Source organism: Chrysemys picta, chromosome 3 (assembly GCF_011386835.1).
Source record: "Chrysemys picta bellii isolate R12L10 chromosome 3, ASM1138683v2, whole genome shotgun sequence".
NCBI classification, from domain to species: domain Eukaryota; kingdom Metazoa; phylum Chordata; order Testudines; family Emydidae; genus Chrysemys; species Chrysemys picta.
The window spans coordinates 180,439,845-180,459,872 of record NC_088793.1 but is presented as its reverse complement, the minus strand read 5'-3'; the positions used below and the strand labels follow the sequence as shown (position 1 = coordinate 180,459,872).

Sequence of the window (20,028 nt, the reverse complement as noted above, 5' to 3'; positions counted from 1 at the left end):
GGTGACTGTCCTGTCCAATTTCCAACCCCCTTTCCCCTCCTCCTCCAAAAGAACATGATTGAAACAGTAGTTAACAGAAACGAATTTTTTATTATCAACTACACATGGCATTGGGAGGTGAAACTTGGACGTGGGCTTGTGTCAGGCGGGAAGGAAAGAACTTTTCAAATTTTGGGAAATGAGAGCCTTCTGCTACTAGAGCTCTCTGCAGGGGTGGAGTGAGAGTTAGCAGGGACTCTGCCGCCTCTCCTTCTTTGCACTTTGGGTGAGGTGGGTATGGGACTTGGTGGCGGGGGAGGGCGGTTAGAGATGGACTGCAGCGGGGCTCTGTCCTCCTGCCTCCGTTCCTGCAGAACATCCACAAGGCGCCGGAGTGTGTCCGTTTGCTCCCTCAGTAGTCCAAGCAGCGTTAGAGTCGCCTGCTGGTCTTCCTGCCGCCACCTCTCCTCCCGATCCATGTTGGCTTGGTGCATTCGGGTCAAGTTCTCCCGCCACTGGGTCTGCTGTGCTGCCTGGGCTTGGGAAGAGGCCATAAGCTCAGAGAACATGTCCTCCCGTGTCCTCTTCTTCCTACGCCTAATCCGCGCTAGCCTCTGGGAGTGTGATTCCAGGCTAGGTTGTGAGACAGTCGCAGACGGGGCTGTGGAAATGGGAAAAAGGGAGTGAATTCCTCTGAAAGATAAATGTAGTTGTGAACAAAGAACATAGTCTTTCTCTGTGAACAAGACCATGCACAGCACCTTTCACATGCGCACTCAGCACAAGGTCGAATTCTCGGCCTTCGCATTCTGTGCCTGGGGTCTTGAACAGCACATTTGAGAAGCGAGGCAGCACAACGGAATTTCTGTTGCAGGCAGACATGGTAAGCCGTACACTTGTGGCAGTTTAAAACTTTTATATTACCACTGGCCTCATTTCACATTTAAATCAATGTCAGTCCCTGCTGCCAGCAATCCGGCAAGCGGGAACTCTGCCCCTGTCCCACCCCCTCGCGGCTGTCCCCGGGAACGATCCCTTTCGGCTGCCCCTCTCCCGCCTCCACCGCGTGGCTGCAAACCAGCGGTGACAGTTCTGTAAAGGAACGGGAAAGCAGTCCCAACACTAACATTCCCCTACCTAATTAAAAGCAGGTCACCATGGCCGACATCACCCTGATGAGGATCTCCGAGAGCGACAAAGAGAGAATGCTCCGGGAAAGCCTCCAAAGACCAGGGCCGTATGCCGCCCTGCTGTGCAGAGCAATGATCCCCGAGTACCTGATAATCTCGTGGCGCGGCAACGTGTCGTACTTCGGAGGACCCAATAAGGCCGCTCTCCCCAAGAACCTCATGCAACGGCTTTCAAGTTACCTCCAGGAGAGCTTCATCGAGATGTCCCAGGAGGATTACTGCTCTATCCCCGCACATATAGACCGCATTTTACTGTAGCTGCAGTAGCAGGGAATACACAGTAGAGCGGCTTGTGCAGGACAATCACTGAAAACCGGACATTGCTAGATTTCTTTTCAAAACTTGCACTGCCCCTTACTAAACCGTTAAGCGCCTAGGGCACACTAATCATGAACAACCCATTCTTTTAATTGTTAATATTCCTGTTTTGTTAAAAATAAATGTTTAGATGTTTACAACACTTACTGGCTGATCCTTCACCAGATTCTGTGTCCGGGGTAATGGCTGGGGACGCTTCGTAGGGGATCTCTGTAAGGGTGATGAAGAGATCCTGGCTGTCGGGGAAATCAGCGTTGTGAGAGCTGCCAACTGCCTCGCCCTCCTCATCTCCTTCCTCATCTTCCCCGTCCCCTAACATGTCTGAGGAACCGGCCGTGGACAGTATCCCATCCTCAGAGTCCACGGTCACTGGTGGGGTAGTGGTGGCGGCAGCACCGAGGATGGAATGCAGTGCCTCGTAGAAACGGGATGTCTGGGGATGGGATCCGGAGCGTCCGTTTGCCTCTTTGGTCTTCTGGTAGCCTTGTCTCAGCTCCTTGATTTTCACGCGGCACTGCGTTGCATCCCGGCTGTATCCTCTCTCTGCCATGTCTTTAGAGATCTTCTCGTAGATCTTTGCATTCCTTCTTTTGGATCGCAGCTCGGAAAGCACGGACTCATCGCCCCACACAGCGATGAGATCCAAGACTTCACGATCAGTCCATGCTGGGGCTCTCTTTCTATTCACAGACTGCATGGCCATCACTGCTGGAGAGCTCTGCATCGTTGCCAGTGCTGCTGTGCTCGCCACGATGTCCAGACAGGAAATGAGATTCAAACTGGCCAGACAGGAAAAGGAATTCAAATTCAAATTTTCCCGGGGCTTTTCCTGTGTGGCTGGTCAGAGCATCCGAGCTCGCACTGCTGTCCAGAGCGTCAACAGAGTGGTGCACTGTGGGATAGCTCCCGGAGCTATTAGCGTCGATTTCCATCCACACCTAGCCTAATTCGACATGGCCATGTCGAATTTAGCGCTACTCCCCTCGTCGGGGAGGAGTACAGAAGTCGAATTAAAGAGACCTCTATGTCGAACTAAATAGCATCGCAGTGTGGACGGGTGCAGGGTTAATTCGATTTAACGGCGCTAACTTCGACATAAACGCCTAGTGTAGACCAGGCCTGAGACTTTCCAAAAAAATTTGATGTAGATAGATCTATGTTGAAGCTTTACTTCACTCAGTGAAGTTTCACTGTTCGAACCCCCGTGGAATGTGGCACTATATAACTCCCATTTCCCCACTACCTCAGATCTAGGTTTGCATCCTTGTCTTTTCTACTGTAGTGCCAAGGGTAATAAGAAATCCCTGACTCTTGATCCTGCAACAACTGCATTCAGCAGGGAGGGAAGAGGAACCAGGATACTGTTGCTATTCTGGAGTGAAGTTGGACTTTCCAGAAGCTACCCGCATCTACCTGGGTCCCTTCAACTGCAGCATGTGAAAAGACCCCTTCCCCTGCTCTTGGGGGGAAAGCAACAGGGAGATTCTTTTACAAGCTTGGCCTTCTATCAGGACAAAATATTAATTCCATGGCAAAACTTTAATTGATCTAAATAGGCCAAGATTTTGTCAAACAAAAAAATCCCACACAAACAGCTTTACTGCTGTCCTCAGATTCAATATCTTTACTAATATGATGCAAAAGAGGTTGTCTCATTGTCAGTCCCAAATAAAATATTCTCATGTAATTTAAATAAATATAAATTACAGAAAGGCCCCTTGAGAGCATCATAGAACTTTCCTGAATTTTAAGAGTCACTTACCGAGCTGTTTAAATTTAAAAAGGAGGTGACGTCAAAATGAACATTCCCTGCTCAAATAGAACCGCCATTAATAAATTGGAAAAATCCAGTCCTATTTATGGCCTCTTTATTCCTCTAAAACTGATTGTATTTTGTTAAATTTGCATTTTACTGTATTTGTCAATATTGCATCAAACAGTAAAATTACTTATACTTACTTGCTAACTGGGGATAATGATACTTACCTTACTATATAAAGCTTTTTGAGCTATATGAATGAAAAGGGCTATAGAAGAGCTAAGTATTGTTATTATATTGCTAGTACAATCTGCAGAGAGGCTAATACAATACAGGTAAATTTAATTATGACAACAATCACTGTTAGGTTTTCGAAACTGTAGTCAGTACAAAATAGAGAACATTTTAATGGAGTCCAATAAAACATGGTAATCAAACAGGTCATCACCTATAGGCATACCTTCAAAATAATTACTTGTGCACCACAAGTTTACAAGCAAAATTGTAAAAGCCTTTTCTTTGTGAATTAGGAATAAAATGCCCACCAGGAATGCATTTTAAGTGATTGCTTCTCTCTTCATTTTAAGCTGGGCACTAGAAAAACACATTTAAAGTATGCAGAATGGGTCAGGGGAAGTGAATATGAAAGAAAGGACATTTTCATAATTTAGTGAGTAAGTCACATGCAGAGCACAAACCACAGGGAATTTAGAGCACAATAAATCTTCAGTGAACATATTTAGCCTTGGTACAACTTCAGTAATATTAATAAAATTTCTTCAGTTGATAGCATGGATAAATTTGTCTCAACTTATTAAAACTAAATATATGTCTGTATATACACCTAATAATTTTGTAAGGTGCTCAGATATCACAGCAATAGGCACACTGGACAAACTTAGATCTATGTCTACATGTGTAGCCCCCATGTACTTCAACCAAAAGTATGTAAACACATCCAAGGCTATGTTGGAGTAAATTTATGGTTGCAACTTTGATCAAATAATCTAAGAAAAATCTGGATTAAGTCTGTTATTCTGACTTTAATCTGAATAGATAAATTGTACTTCTTCATCACCTAGGCATAATCATTCTGATCCACATCTGGAACTCCCATTGACTTCAATGAGTTTCATGCATGGATCAGCTAAAGAATTGGGTCCTTATTTTTGTACTCCCATGCTTTTTTCAGTCTGGGTGCCAATACCAATGTTACTTTAATGAATTTTTATTTAACATTCATTTATAATTAAGAATAAAGGAAAGATCCTATTACGGAGCTCAGAGAGAAAGAGAGAGAGAAGCTGTCACAATTTCAGTAGATACTTTCTTCGATTCAAGCTTTGATCCAATATTTTCTTGAACTGTTATGTTTCTTACACTGGCATCATATGTTCACACAAAAATGCCCAAAGCATCCAGACCTGATGAATCTCTGAGCACCTTGCCATATATTTGATGTAGAACATGGACAGATACAGAGGGCCACAGTACCTTGGATTCTGTATGGATCAGATCACTATGATGGCTCTCTGCATACATACACTGCAGGGACATTATGTCACAGATCCACGCAAGACCAGTCACTTTGCATACCAAGCATCCTTAAGAAATTACAGATTTTAAAAGTAGTTTGAAAAGTGTATTAAAAGAAAATAAATATCTGTAATGTTGGTTCCTGAATTTAAAAATAGACCAACTCTTTTTAAAATAAATAACCTTGGACATGAACCTTGTATGCAAAGATTAAGCCCAGAGAGAATTTTTTACAGGTAAAAAAGCACCTGAAAATATTGGTTTATAATGCAGATGACAAAAATGACTGCCAACAAACGGAGGTATCAAACAATGTATTAACATACTGTATCTTTAAATACTATGATGACACATATGTACACATTTCTACCAGCTAACAGATTTACTTACCAATATTCTGGCTAGATGGCCATTGTGCTTAGTTTCCATTGCCCTGTGTCTTACTTTCTTTAAGGGGACTTTATTAAATACCAATGTTATTATTAAAAACACACACCTCTTATTTTCCCAATGTGACAAGGCAGAGCTGTTTATGTTGGAATCTTTGACAAATCAAGCTTTTCTAAAGCATTGTACTGAAAAGGATAATACAATAACTGATATTTGTAATATAAAAAAGAAAAGAGCTTTTTATGTTCCTAAGTTATTAAAATATATCTTTAACATGCATTAAATTCTTTATGATGAGGAGGAATTATGTTCCACATTGATCAGACAAACATTATCTTGTATCATTTTTCATACAGAACACTCAAGATTTCTGTAAACCTGATGGGTGAATTTGGAGAGCAATTCACACTTTAGATCTCAGTCACACACGCATAAATCCTGAGTAACTCCATTATTCAGTGGAGTTATTCTGGCTTTACACAGTATAATAAATCAGGAATTTGGATTTGTTTTATGTTCTATATGGAAAAAAAATCACACTGAACCAATCAACCTGACAATCTGCATAGGGAAAAAATGCAACTTACCGTGTTTAATGATACGCGTACCATAATAACACTAAGCAGAAGGGAAACACACTAAGCACAAGGGAAAAATAAGAGCTTAGGAAAATAAGGTAGAAAGCACCCACCTTCCACATAGTTGTCTTCTGAAAGCACATAATAGGGAAGGAGAGAAAAGGAAAACATTCATTAAGCAGCATGCAGACTGGAACTTGCCATTGCATGTCTTCATCATGCAAGGCATCAACACAACATGCAAGTGCTCCATTGCTACCATCCGAAGGGGAAAACATAAGCACCAGGGAATCAGTGTTTCTTCTATTCAAGACAATTTACATGATATAAAACAAAATAATTCTATTTCCTCAGTGAAGAAATTGTAAAGAATCTGTTGCAGCTCTTTGTGAAGCAAGTTCTACTTACTTAATCAGAACGTCTTCTCATAGGTCTTTAGTTAGTAAATAATTAAAAACTGCTGTGATGGGAATTCTAACTATATTTTCCTGTGTTTTCCCATTTTGAATTTTTCTTAATGGCTTATAAAGCAGAATATTTTAAACAGATTTAACTAGCTAATTTTGGTTTTACAATATGCTGTGAAACATTTAGAACAGCCAACATGCCTAACCCTGAAATCTTTACTCAGCCAAATCTCTCATTCTAGTCAAGGGGCCAAATCATGTAATCAAATAAGGCAAAATTGCCAGTGAAGCTGGTGGAATGAGCAAGGACTGCAGGAAAAGGTCCCATTATTTATTGACATAAGACAAGTCTTAATATTAATCCCGATTTTTGGCCTGGCAGAATCAGTAAAAGGCACAATGCCCACAAATATATAGTGATTTTTAAAACATCAAATTCCTTTTATATTGTATTTACAGATTCATGCCTAATAGGCCAGATCCTGCAATCTGATGAAGTTAGTGGAATCTGTGCCTAATTAAGGCCTGCTACAGCTAGCAACAACTGGACATTTTGTCTCAGGCCTGACAGTGATTGGGGGAGCAGCCAGCACTCAGTAGAGAGCTTCCCCAAAACCTATGTGGGGAGGTGGGGGCTTGGATTGTCTGCCAGCTGGTCAGTCGGAGGGGAGAGTTGGAACTAATGAGCAGGTGCAGCATGCTACCCTGTCTGGGAAGATCTACCTCCACATCCCTCAAGCTCTTCCATTGAGGAGGAAGCTTAAGGGAGTATTTCTTTGCTACCCAATTTGATTCTGATTGGGAAGAGGATGGGAGAAGGTAAGAAGGTACCAGAGGAGATAGGAGAAGACAAGATGCACAGGGGAAAGGAGGGGGAACAAAGTTGATGAAAGGAAGTAAGAGCTGAGGAGTAACAAAGGGTATGTCCACACTACCCGCCGGGTTAGCTGGTAGCGATCGATCTATCGGGGATCGATATATTGCGGCTCATCTAGACGCAATATATCGATCCCTGAACGCGCTCCTGTTGACTCCGGAACTCCACCAGGGTGAGCGGAGGTAGCGGAATTGATGAGGGATCAATGAGGGCCGTCGATCCCACGCCATGAGGATGGGAGATAAGTTGAAATAAGATACGGCGACTTCAGCTACGCTATTCCCGTAGCTGAAGTTGCGTATCTTACATCGACACCCCGCCCCCAAGTGTAGACCAGCCAAAAGAGACAGTGAGGGAGCCTAAGGTGGGAGAAGAGGGGGAAAAAAGGAAAAGTGGGATTATTAGAGCTCTCCCTGTCTTTGACTTGTCCTGAGTTCCACAAGCCCTTGCTGCAGAATAAGGAATGAGTGGGGAATGCAGGATTTGACCCAGTTCCATTATAAATGGTTGTTTTCAGTGAGAGTCTTTTTGATGGAACTAACTTTTAAGTATATGTTAAGAGACGCAACTGGGCCTGATTTTGATCTAGTGCAAATCAGGAACAATTCTACTGAATTAAACAAAATCAGGCCCAGTAGTGTGTTTTAATAATTCAGCTCATGATCTATCTCAGAATGCTTAAACTTTCATAATCATGTTTTCTATAAATTAATATGCCACAAAATATTAAAAATCTCACACATTATATTATATACAAATACATTATGTTGTGTTGTTTTATAAACTGCTTTATTCCAGCACATGAGATGCATATACTTAAAACTACATTGTACGGGTTGCCACTATTTAAGAATAACCATTATGAACATCCAATATTTAGGGTTTTAGTCCTGTCTGAATTCATAGTAAAGCTCATTATTTTTAATGAAATTTCTATGCCCATATAAGCAGAGAACATACTTGACAAACTGTTCATTTGAAATTACTGTAAATCATCTTCTCCATACATACATGAACTCAAACTTGTAAAAACTCTGTGCCTGTAACTTCAGTTTGCCATAAAAGTGCAATTGATGCATAATATCCATTACATGCATTTAGGAAAATAAAAGAATGAAAGAAATGAGCATGGATAGGAGGATGCTAGTTGTAAATATACCGTATATAAAAAAAGCAAGATCCACAAATTATATGAGGACCATTGAGAAAACGAAAAACTTCCCATTCCATAAAATAAAGATTTTTCCCTATCCTCTATTGTAAATTGTAATGATCTTTTGTTTGTTAAAATGACTTATTTTATAAGGAATTCTATTTAATAGTCTAATTCCTTTTAGTGCAAATATTGTTTCCTTCCTATTAAGTACAATAAAAAAGCAAATTAAACAAAAAATAAATGAGTTACTAAAATAGTATTATACCTTTAGTCTCCTTCTTTGTAATACAAATGTATACAAGATACCAATATTGTGATAGGGTGACCAGATGTCCCGATTTTATAGGGACAGTCCTGATTTTTGGGTCTTTTACTTATACAAGTGCCTATTATCCGCCACCCCCGTCCCGATTTTTCACACTTGCTGTCTGGTCACCCTAATATTGGGATGACTTGATATTCTGAGATTCTTTTTGGCCTGCTCTATTAAGCTCATGATATATGTAGTTACAACAAATGAACTTGCAGGCCAGCTCTGAATTTATTAAACTCAGATGGAATTCTGAAGCTAATATGCCTGGGAGCAGGCTCCATGTCTCTGAATACAGGACTTTGCTTTATACTAAGGTCCAACTTGTCAACTGGTATACACTGGACTAATCTGTTGAAGGCAATAAAGCTACACTGATTTATGCTAGCCACGAATCTGGCCCTAAACATTTAATTGTGTAAATAACCATTCAAAATAGTAGCCCATTAAACTAGCATATCTTATTTTGATTTTTTTAAAATAAAAATTGCATTAAAAGCGTTGAATATTGTCTAGTGAACAAAACAGTATGGAATATATATCACCAAAAGACATATGCAATAGTAAACTATTTAAGAACTTCCTTCCTTGCTTGCTTGCTTATTTCCTTGTTTGCTTTCTCACACCACCAATAAATGTATCTGTCAGGGTAATTTCAACACATCAATTTGGGAGTTTAAGTTAAAGATTTTTCATATCAACAGTTTGATGACAACAAAATATGTGTGTATGTGGGTAGGGGGAGTCTTTAAACTGGTAAGATATTTTTCAAGAGTTTTCTATGTTAGATTAGCATTTTTATTGATGCTAGTATTGTTATATTGTAACAAATACTGGTATGGAGAACATTACACTGCTATTTTGTGACATGTATGTAACACTAAATCTTTGTCTAATTTTCCTGATTCCCATCCTAGTTTGATGTGTGTGTGTGTGTGTGTGTGTGTGTGTGTGTGTGTGTGTGTGTGTGTGTGTGTGTGTGTGTGTGTGTGTTAGAGTGAGGCATTGCCCACTGTTGTAAGCACAATCTGGGGAGTCAGAAAATCCTAAATTCTAATTTTGTTCCTTAGGCCAAACACAACACAAGTCCAATCACACAAGATGTAAAGTTTCAGAGTAGCAGCCATGTTAGTCTGTATTCACAAAAAGAACAGGAGTACTTGTGGCACCTTAGAGACTAACAAATTTATTAGAGCATAAGCTTTCGTGGACTACAGCCCACTTCTTCGGATGCATCCAGTGAAGTCAATGAGATTTGAGAACATTTAGTACCATACTAAAAGTGCTCAGCATCTTGCATAAAAGGACCTTTACCTCTCTGCCCACATTTCCCCATCATTAAAATGGAAATAAAAATTGCCTTATTTACAGAGATGCTGCGAGGATTAATTAGTTCATGTCTATAAAGCATAAGTGTTAAATATTATTCTTGGCAATATTACAGATAGTAGGAATCCTAATTTCTACAATTAATATAAATATATAGAATCATTCAAATCTCCACTGGAATTAGAGTTGTGTCATGTTGATATAGTCCTTTAGACACAATGAAAGGAAGTCCAACACCACTAAAGTAATTGGAGATATACCCACTTACCTCAGGTCTGAATTTGAGCCATTAAGATTATTTACTTCACTTAAGCTTTTACATTTACATGAATACAAAGTGGCTTAAATCATGGCATTAAGCCACACTTCTATAATACTGGTAATGCAGATATGCAGCACCACAAACAGAGATTCAGGTGACACTGGGCTTCAGATAAGCATAATGGCCTCTCCTGGAAACTGCAGACTCCAGGACATACTTTGGTGGTGCAGTATACACTCCATTCCATACCTAGCAACCTCTGGGCCATGGTCTCACCTCATCTCCATCCATTTTGTACAAGCTAGCCTTGAGAGCTGGGCAAGGGGATGTGAAGACTAGCAGGGTGGGCAAGAAGGTCCACACAGACTAGACACTATCTTTATAGCAGACTAGAAATATATTACATTCTTTGTAGATTGAGGAGGGGGAATGGAGGAGAAAGGGAAAGACCCAGTAAAAACTCCAGCAAGGTGGATCCAAAGCTATTCTCCTCAAGGACTTTCCATTTGTACAATGAGATATATTCCCCTGGAAAACAAAATCATGCTATATGACCCAGGACCAACTGTCATCCTTATCAATATCTATAAAGACAATGGGTATAAATTCCACCTGATGTTGGCAATTTCTCCTCTCACATCCTTGCTTTAATTTGTCATTTAAATTGAAGTATCTTCTGTCTGGTGAACTTTCTTACTTCCATGGCACAATTATAATGTCTATTGCACAAAACCATATACATAATTGGTGCCATATCTATATATATTTTCAGGCCTGATTTTCCTCACATTTACACTGGTGTAAACCAGAAGTAATGGTACTGAAGTCAATGGAGTTACACCAGTGTAAAACTGGTGGGAAGGAGGGGAATCAGGCCCATTACTGTCAAATTTTATGTCCCCCTCAGCCACAGTGATTCATCTCCCTTCCCCAGTCTGTCACATTCACCCAAATTCACACTCATCTTGAGGGGACTCTGTGCCTCAAAGAGCAGCTCTGCTAGGCTGCAATGGAAACGTGAACCCTGAGGAGTCTCTCCCACTAGTTACTGGGCTGGAGGTGACTTTGCACATTCCCTATTGCCTGGTTGTACAGCACTGCCTCCTAGGCTTAACTGCAGCAATTGAATCCAATTTTCTCTACCACCACAGGATGGCTGCAGAGGCAGGAGGAGCTGAAAAGACCTGTGGTCTCAACAACAAAGAAAGAGAGCAGATAAGCTTTGCAGAGAACAAGCCCACTAGCCTTGTTGTCTGGTAGCCCAGTCTGAGCCAGATCACTAACCCTTCATTGCTCTGCCACTCTCTTGAGTTCAAGGACTCTCTTTGGGCTTAGTCTCCACATGTAGGGCCCAATGGCAAGAGAAATTCCTTGTGCCCTCTTTTTTCTTTGTGCACCTATTTGGGGTGGGCACTATCTGGGCCTGTACATGCCTCACATTGTTATTTCATGGCACAAAAGCCCCAGAAATCCTGCTGTGAACAATCTTACTTTTAATTTAAGATCTTGGGCCACATTCTGCTCTCAACTATGTTGGTATAAACCCAGAAACAGTCCATTGACTTCACACACTTAGCCAGATCCTCAGTTGATGTACATTGGCATAGCTCAGCTGAAGTCAATGAAATTATGCCAGTTTGCACCATCTGATTATCTGGGCTACTGTCTTCTATGGGGTTATATCAGGTTACACCAGTTTAGCTATGAGCAGAATCTGGCCCATTGTGTATATAATTTACAAGCAGAGCCAGGCCATCTCTAATTATTTTACCCCTTTATTCTCTGTTTCACTGATAACAAATGGGAATTATTTATTAAATGATTTGTTTATGATTTAAAAATAATTTAAAGATCTGTTGATGCTTCATGGAAACATTGAGAAAGCACTTATCTTCCTTAGAAATCAATTCATTTATTGGTATTATGGCTATGTCAGATATTTCATTTTTTTCTTCTAAGATATTAACACTTCAGCCCATGCACAGTGCACAGGATTTTCCCGTTGTGCAGCTCCTTGGGTAATTTGTTCCCCCCTCAGAATTGTAATGCTGATTCTGACATCACAATGGGCAGTAGTGAAGAGGAATTTGAAACCACAGAAAAGATTTATAATGTTATGTAAGAGATTCAGCAGCAGGAATGGAGGAGGGGCTCTTATAAGATAAACCTTACCTTGTTTAAGCTGGGGCCACATTAACACCACCCTACACTGAAAACCCACCGACAGCTACGCCTACCTTCATGCCTCCAGCTTCCACCCTGGACACACCACATGATCCATCGTCTACAGCCAAGTGCTGAGGTACAACCGCATCTGCTCCAACCCCTCAGACAGAGACCAACACCTACAAGATCTTCACCAAGCATTCTCAAAACTACGATACCCACACAGGGAAATAAGGAAACAAATCAACAGAGCCAGACGTGTACCCAGAAGCCTCCTACTACAAGACAAGCCCAAAAAAGAAACCAACAGAACTCCACTGGCCATCACCTACAGTCCTCAGCTTAAACCTCTCCAACGCATCATCAGTGATCTACAACCCATCCTGGACAATGATCCCTCACTTTCACAGACCTTGGGAGGCAGGCCAGTCCTCGCCCACAGACAACCCGACAACCTTAAGCATATTCTCACCAGCAACCATGCACTGCATCATAACAACTCTAACTCAGGAACCAATCCATGCAACAAACCTCGATGCCAACTCTGCCCACATATCTACTCCAGCAACACCATCACAGGACCTAACCAGATCAGCTACAACATCACTGGCTCATTCACCTGCACGTCCACCAATGTTATATATGCCATCGTGTGCCAGCAATGCCCTTCTGCTATGTACATTGGCCAAACTGGACAGTCACTACGCAAGAGGATAAATGGACACAAATCAGATATCAGGAATGGCAATATACAAAAACCTGTAGGAGAACACTTCAACCTCCCTGGCCACACAATAGCAGATGTAAAGGTAGCCATCTTACAGCAAAAAAACTTCAGGATCAGACTCCAAAGAGAAACTGCTGAGCTCCAGTTCATTTGCAAATTTGACACCATCAGATCAGGATTAAACAAAGACTGTGAATGGCTATCCAACTACAGAAGCAGTTTCTCCTCCCTTGGTGTTCACACCTCAACTGCTAGCAGAGCACCTCACCCTCCCTGATTGAACTAACCTCGTTATCTCCATACTGATTTATACCTGCCTCTGGAAATTTCCATTACTTGCATCTGATGAAGTGGGCATTCACCCACGAAAGCTTATGCTCCAATAGTCTTAAAGGTGCCACAGGAGCCTCTGTTGCTTCTTACTTTGTTGTGCACCTTGCAATAAAAATGAGAGAGGGAAATAGAAAATGTGATATAAAGAAAGTGTTATTTCTAACTGGAAGATTTTGTCAAAGGATGATGTATTCATGTTTCCTCTATATCTATATGCAGATATAACTGTACTATAGGACCATCCCTTTTCCTACCAACATTTCTTTCTATGGAACTGTATTAAAAACTGTGGACCAGCCCCTAAGCTGGTATGAATTAGAATAGCTCAGGGGTTCTCAAACTTCATTGCACCACTACCCGCTTCTGACAACAAAGTCACTACATGACCCTGGGGGAAGAGAGGACCACAGCCCGAGCCCCATTGCCCCAGGTGGGGATGAAGCTCGGGCTTAAGCTTCAGCAAGGCCCTGACGACCCCATTAAAAAGGGGTCATGACCCACTTTGGGGTCCTGACAGACAATTTCAGGACCACTGGCACAGCTCCATTGATACCCATTTACAGCAGTTGAGAATCTGGCTTTCTAAATTTGATACTAAAACTATTCTAACAGTGACTTGTAAGAAAATAATTGGAAAGATATTTAAAAAATCTTAATACCAAATTAATGTAAAGCAATAAACTGATGGACACTTGCCATTAGTACAGGTCTCTTCATGTGCTGTTTATCTGAATAATTTCCATTTGAAAATTTTGGATTTTGAAATGAATTTTAAGTTTAAAGTTGCAATACAAAATATATGATAATGATAAATAATACAGCCATCCATATATAGGGTCTGATTCTGTGCCCAGCTACCTCCTCTCACAGGGGGAGGTGAACAGGGAGGCAAACATTTCCTCAATTGTTTCCTCAGGTAGGTAGTGTTTGGCCCCTATAGAACGGGATTCACAAATTCTGCAGATTTCCCACAGGCACAGTGGGAGGCTGGAAGGGCCTGATCCAGTGGGCTTTGACCTCAGTGGGCTTTGGATCTAACAGGACTGCCATTGCTAGCACCATCAAGGGGACTTCCCAGTGAAAAGGGTGGAAAGATAATATGTCTAGGGCTATATTAACATTCTCTAGGGAGTCCGAGTGGCTTTTTTTTCTTTTTCCCCCTCCTTCGGCAATTCAGCTGGGAGTCCAAGGAGCTTTTTTTTTTTTTTTTTGCTTCGACAGCTCGATGGGGTGTGGGATCAAAAAAGTTTGTAGACCACTGTTCTAAAAGATAGGCTGTAGTTCAACTACAAGATATCAGGTTACACACAGAAATCACTGAGAGAAGTTCTATGGCCTGTACCATGCAGGAGGTCAGACTAGATGGTCACAATGGTCCCTTCTGGTCACATTGGTGTAACTGACAGCAAAACCAGAGCTTAAGCTTTAGTGACTATTTTGCCCTCCCTCTCAAACACCAATATTGTACAAATATATTGTTCTCTCTCAAAGCCCATTTTTGAATCCTTTACTCGAGTAAAGCACACACTGAGAAAGACATATTTCCTCTTAAGAGGTTAAATATAATGGCTGAAAAAGAGATTTATTTAAATAAACTGTTACTCTAATTCCCAATGAGGAAAATGCTCCACCTCCAATTGTGGTAATCTTATTCCTATGTACTGTAACATTTCTAATTTCCTTCCCAGCTGCCTGCGGAGGAGATAAGCAGAATCAAAATCAAACAAGATATAATTAAGTCAATACTCCTTTTAAGGCAATATATTTTTATGCTAAATTGTTCAGTTCCCACATAGTTGTAACATTATTCTATCACCTACAAGTGTATTAAAAGTGAAATTTTCCAAGTTTGTTTTAGTTGAGGTTATTAGTTCAATTATAATAGACTAAGGTATTGTATTGGAATTTATTTTTAAATGCAGTACAACAAGATAGGTTGAGGCTTTATCACAATCACAGCAGTAGTTAAGTGGCCTTGCCTTCTCCCAAACCTACAGAACATCAGGCTTTTGGTCTGAAGTTCAGGGCCTGGGGAGGTTCTCTGGAACCTCAGGACTGCTTGCAAAATCTAATGGCTTTTGGCATCCTTATAGCGATTAGCACCACAAGTGCCATGACTGCAGCAGCCACAACCATGGAAGAGGTTAGAGGAGCAATAAGGATGGATGCTGCCAGAATGAGTTCAAAGAAGAGACTCGTGAATCCTTAAGACCTGCTGTCATCAGAATTCATTTAAAAGGGAGAAATAATTTTCCTGATGGATAACCATCAAAAATAAAATGAAATTAGATGTCAGCTTCTATTTTTTTAAGAGTTTCATTTGTGTTTTTTTAGCAAGAGAAACCAGGGAGTGAAATCATGGTCTCATTTAGGTCAATGGGAATTTTGCCATTGACTTCAGTGGGGTCAGGATGCCACTCCAGGTGTGTGTGTGTGGGGGGGGACACAGGGCTCCAGAGTTGCAGCCCATAATAAAATCTCAAGTTTGTCAATTTCTCATTGAAGGCACATCTGGGTTCTTCTCACCCACAACTGAGGACGGTTCACCAAACAAACAAGAAAACAAAACTTACTAAGTTCTTTCTTCCATTTCCAGGATTTAAATTTTTTGAGAACTTTGTTTTTAAGGACCCCTTTATTCTTCCCTCACCAACCAATCACTCTTTACAAATTCCTCTCTTTTACATCGGACAGCTGCGCCCTGTAGCTTAGATAATCTCCAGCTGCATTGGTTCTCTTTGTTCAAAGGAACAAATGGAAGTTAAGCACTCAACTCCCATTGAAAGTCACTGGGAGTTGGGCACCTGATACCTGTGCCTTTGAACAGCTCCCCCTTAATCCCCACAGGTCTTGTTTCCTACCATACATATAAAACTGGGTTATGTGGTCTGGCCCTGTTTGGACAACTGTACACAGCTGTCTAAGAACCAGAGGGGTAGTATATTCAGTCACATATATTTCCCTTCTCTCTGTAGCATTATTATTGCATTGGGTTTCCTCCAGCTGTTACTTAGCTCTTTTGGTTGCTTGGCACAAATAAGATTTTCTCAGCTTTCATTAGTATAGTCTTATGAACAAAGCTAATTGTTGTGGCATGGATAAGAGAGCTCTATGGCAGGCTGGAGTAAACTGAGTTCTGTAGCAATAATGTATGGTGATGTGGATATTTCCATTTCAAGAGCGTTTATTTTTAAAGTAATTCATGAAATAAAAGTGAATGAATCAAACCAGAGTAATTACTTCAGAGGAACTATTCTTGATCACACTGGTGTAATGACAGCAGATTCTAGCCCAATACACCTGATTCTCCTCTGCTTTGCACTTTGTGCAGTCTTTTACAACTTTACAAAGTGACTGTAAAGCAAGCCAGCCCACCATTTGGAGGACCCATTTTATACCTTGGTGTTCCAAGGAGGAGTGCTAGGCAGAGACGGGCTCCACCTAACAAAGAGAGGGAAGAGCATCTTTGCCAGCAGGCTGGCTAACCTAGTGAGGAGGGCTTTAAACTAGGTTCACTGGGGGAAGGAGACCAAAACCCTGAGGTAAGTGGGGAAATGGGATCCTGGGAGGAAGCACAAGCAGGAGAGAGCAAGAGGGGAGGACTCCTGTCTCATGCTGAGAAAGAGGGATGATCGATGAGTTATCTTAAGTGCGTATACACAAATGCAAGAAGCCTGGGAAAGAAGCAGGGAGAACTGGAAGTCCTGGCACAGTCAGGGAACTATGATGCGATTGGAATAACAGAGACTTGGTGGGATAACTCACATGACTGGAGTACTGTCATGGATGGATATAAACTGTTCAGGAAGGACAGGCAGGGCAGAAAAGGTGGGGGAGTTGCATTGTATGTAAGAGAGGAGTATGACTGCTCAGAGCTCCGGTATGAAACTGCAGAAAAACCTGAGAGTCTCTGGATAAAGTTGAGAAGTGTGAGCAACAAGGGTGATGTCGTGGTTGGAGTCTGCTATAGACCACCAGACCAGGGGGATGAGGTGGATGAGGCTTTCTTCTGGCAACTAGCAGAAGTTGCTAGATCGCAGGCCCCGGTTCTCATGGGAGACTTTAATCACCCTGATATCTGCTGGGAGAGCAATACAGCGGTGCACAGACAATCCAGGAAGTTTTTGGAAAGTGTAGTGGACAATTTCCTGGTGCAAGTGCTGGAGGAACCAACTAGGGGCAGAGCTTTTCTTGACCTGCTGCTCACAAACAGGGAAGAATTAGTAGGGGAAGCAAAAGTGGATGGGAACCTGGGAGGCAGTGACCATGAGATGGTCGAGTTCAGGATCCTGACACAAGGAAGAAAGGAGAGCAGCAGAATACGGACCCTGGACTTCAGAAAAGCAGACTTTGACTCCCTCAGGGAACAGATGGGCAGGATCCCCTGGGAGAATAACATGAAGGGCAAAGGGGTCCAGGAGAGCTGGCTGTATTTTAAAGAATCCTTATTGCGGTTGCAGGAACAAACTATCCCGATGTGTAGAAAGAATAGTAAATATGGCAGGCGACCAGCTTGGCTAAACAGTGAAATCGTTGCTGATCTTAAACCCAAAAAAGAAGCTTACAAGAAGTGGAAGATTGGACAAATGACCAGGGAGGAGTATAAAAATATTGCTCAGGCATGCAGGAGTGAAATCAGGAAGGCCAAATCACACTTGGAGTTGCAGTTAGCAAGAGATGTTAAGAGTAACAAGAAGGGTTTCTTCAGATATGTTAGCAACAAGAAGAAAATCAAAGAAAGTGTGGGCCCCTTACTGAATGAGGGAGGCAACCTAGTGACCGAGGATGTGGAAAAAGCTAATGTACTCAATGATTTTTTTTTGCCTCTGTCTTCATGAACAAGGTCAGCTCCCAGATTGCTGCACTGGGCAGCACAATATGGGGAGAAGGTGACCAGCCCTCTGTGGAGAAAGAAGTGGTTCGGGATTATTTAGAAAAACTGGACGTGCACAAGTCCATGGGGCCGGATACGCTGCATCCGAGGGTGCTAAAGGAGTTGGCGGGTGAGATTGCAGAGCCATTAGCCATTATTTTTGAAAACTCATGGCAATCGGGGGAGGTCCCAGATGACTGGAAAAAGGCTAATGTAGTGCCCAGCTTTAAAAAACGGGAGGAGGAGGATCCAGGGAACTACAGGCCAGTCAGCCTCACCTCAATCCCTGGAAAAATCATGGAGCAGGTCCTCAAGGAATCAATTATGAAACATTTAGAGGAGAGGAAAGTGATCAGGAACAGTCAGCATGGATTCACGAACGGGAAGTCGGGCCTGACTAACCTAATTGCCTTCTATGATGAGAAAACTGGCTCTGTGGATGAGGGAAAAGCAGTGGATGTGTTATTCCTTGACTTTAGCAAAGCTTTTGATACGGTCTCCCACAGTATTCTTGCCGCCAAGTTAAAGAAGTATGGGCTGGATGAATGGACTGTAAGGTGGATAGAAAGCTGGCTAGATCGTCAGGCTCAACGGGTAGTGATCAATGGCTCCATGTCTAGTTGGCAGCCGGTTTCAAGCAGAGTGCCCCAAGGGTCGGTCCTGGGGCCAGTTTTGTTTAATATCTTTATTAATGATCTGGAGGATGGTGTGGATTGCACTCTCAGCAAGTTTGCAGATGACACTAAACTAGGAGGCGTGGTAGATACACTAGAGGGTAGGGATCGGATACAGAGGGTACTAGACAAATTAGAGGATTGGGCCAAAAAAAACCTGATGAGGTTCAACGAGGACAAGTGCAGAGTCCTGCACTTAGGACGGAAGAATCTCATGCACCGCTACAGACTAGGGACCGAATGGCTAGGTAGCAGTTCTGCAGAAAAGGACCTAGGGGTCACAGTGGACGAGAAGCTGGATATGAGTCAACAGTGTGCTCTTGTTGCCAAGAAGGCTAACGGCATTTTGGGCTGTATAAGTAGGGGCATTGCCAGCAGATCGAGGAACGTGATCGTTCCCCTTTATTCGACATTGGTGAGGCCTCATCTGGAGTACTGTGTCCAGTTTTGGGCCTTTACTACAAGAAGGATGTGGAAAAATTGGAAAGAGTCCAACGGAGGACAACAAAAATGATTAGGGGTCTGGAGCACATGACTTATGAGGAGAGGCTGAGGGAACTGGGATTGTTTAGTCTCCAGAAGAGAAGAATGAGGGGGGATTTGATAGCAGCCTTCAACTACCTGAAGGGGGGTTCCAAAGAGGATGGAGCTCGGCTGTTCTCAGGGGTGGCAGATGACAGAACAAGGAGCAATGGTCTCAAGTTGCAGTGGGGGAGGTCCAGGTTGGATATTAGGAAAAACTATTTCACTAGGAGGGTGGTGAAACACTGGAATGCGTTACCTAGGGAGGTGGTGGAGTCTCCTTCCTTGGAGGTTTTTAAGGCCCGGCTTGACAAAGCCCTGGCTGGGATGATTTAGTTGAGAATTGGTCCTGCTTTAAACAGGGGGTTGGACTAGATGACCTCTTGAGGTCCCTTCCAACCCTGATATTCTATGATTCTGTGATTCTACCCAATTAACCATCCCATGACTAGAGGCCACAGGAGAACCCACCTATCAGCAGTGGTGCCAGCAGAGGCCATAAAGTGACCAATCTGTCACCAACATGAACAGTTTAGGAATAGCTGATGCTTAGCAGAAACCCCATGAGGTGCTGCAGAGGGAGAACCATGTTCAGCTATGAGGTTAGGGTGGAAAGATTGATGAACTGGCATGATTGAGTGA

General features: G+C 42.2%; 2 protein-coding genes across 43 annotated transcripts in view; both read right to left on the bottom strand.

Moving 5' to 3' along the window:
• Window positions 1–20,028, bottom strand: part of NRXN1 (neurexin 1) — a 1,213,652-nt gene that overhangs the window by 1,104,207 nt on the left and 89,417 nt on the right. For 18 of the 42 annotated variants that reach the window (XM_042861199.2, XM_042861202.2, XM_042861206.2 and 15 more), the window contains exon 3: window positions 5,864–5,881. The exons of 21 other annotated variants lie outside the window; for them this stretch is intronic. In XM_042861199.2, coding sequence (XP_042717133.1) covers window positions 5,864–5,881 — 18 coding nt within the window. The remainder of the gene's footprint in view (window positions 1–5,863; window positions 5,882–20,028) is intronic. 3 more of the 42 variants (XM_042861201.2, XM_042861204.2, XM_065589589.1) reach the window with 1 other exon arrangement.
• On the bottom strand, window positions 71–2,348 carry LOC135982535 (uncharacterized). The gene is made up of 2 exons (XM_065589606.1): window positions 1,635–2,348; window positions 71–640 (listed from the first exon to the last, which is right to left on the bottom strand). The coding sequence occupies exons 1-2, from the start codon at window positions 2,209–2,211 to the stop codon at window positions 165–167; spliced, it is 1,053 nt and encodes a 350-aa protein (XP_065445678.1). The 5' UTR covers window positions 2,212–2,348; the 3' UTR covers window positions 71–164.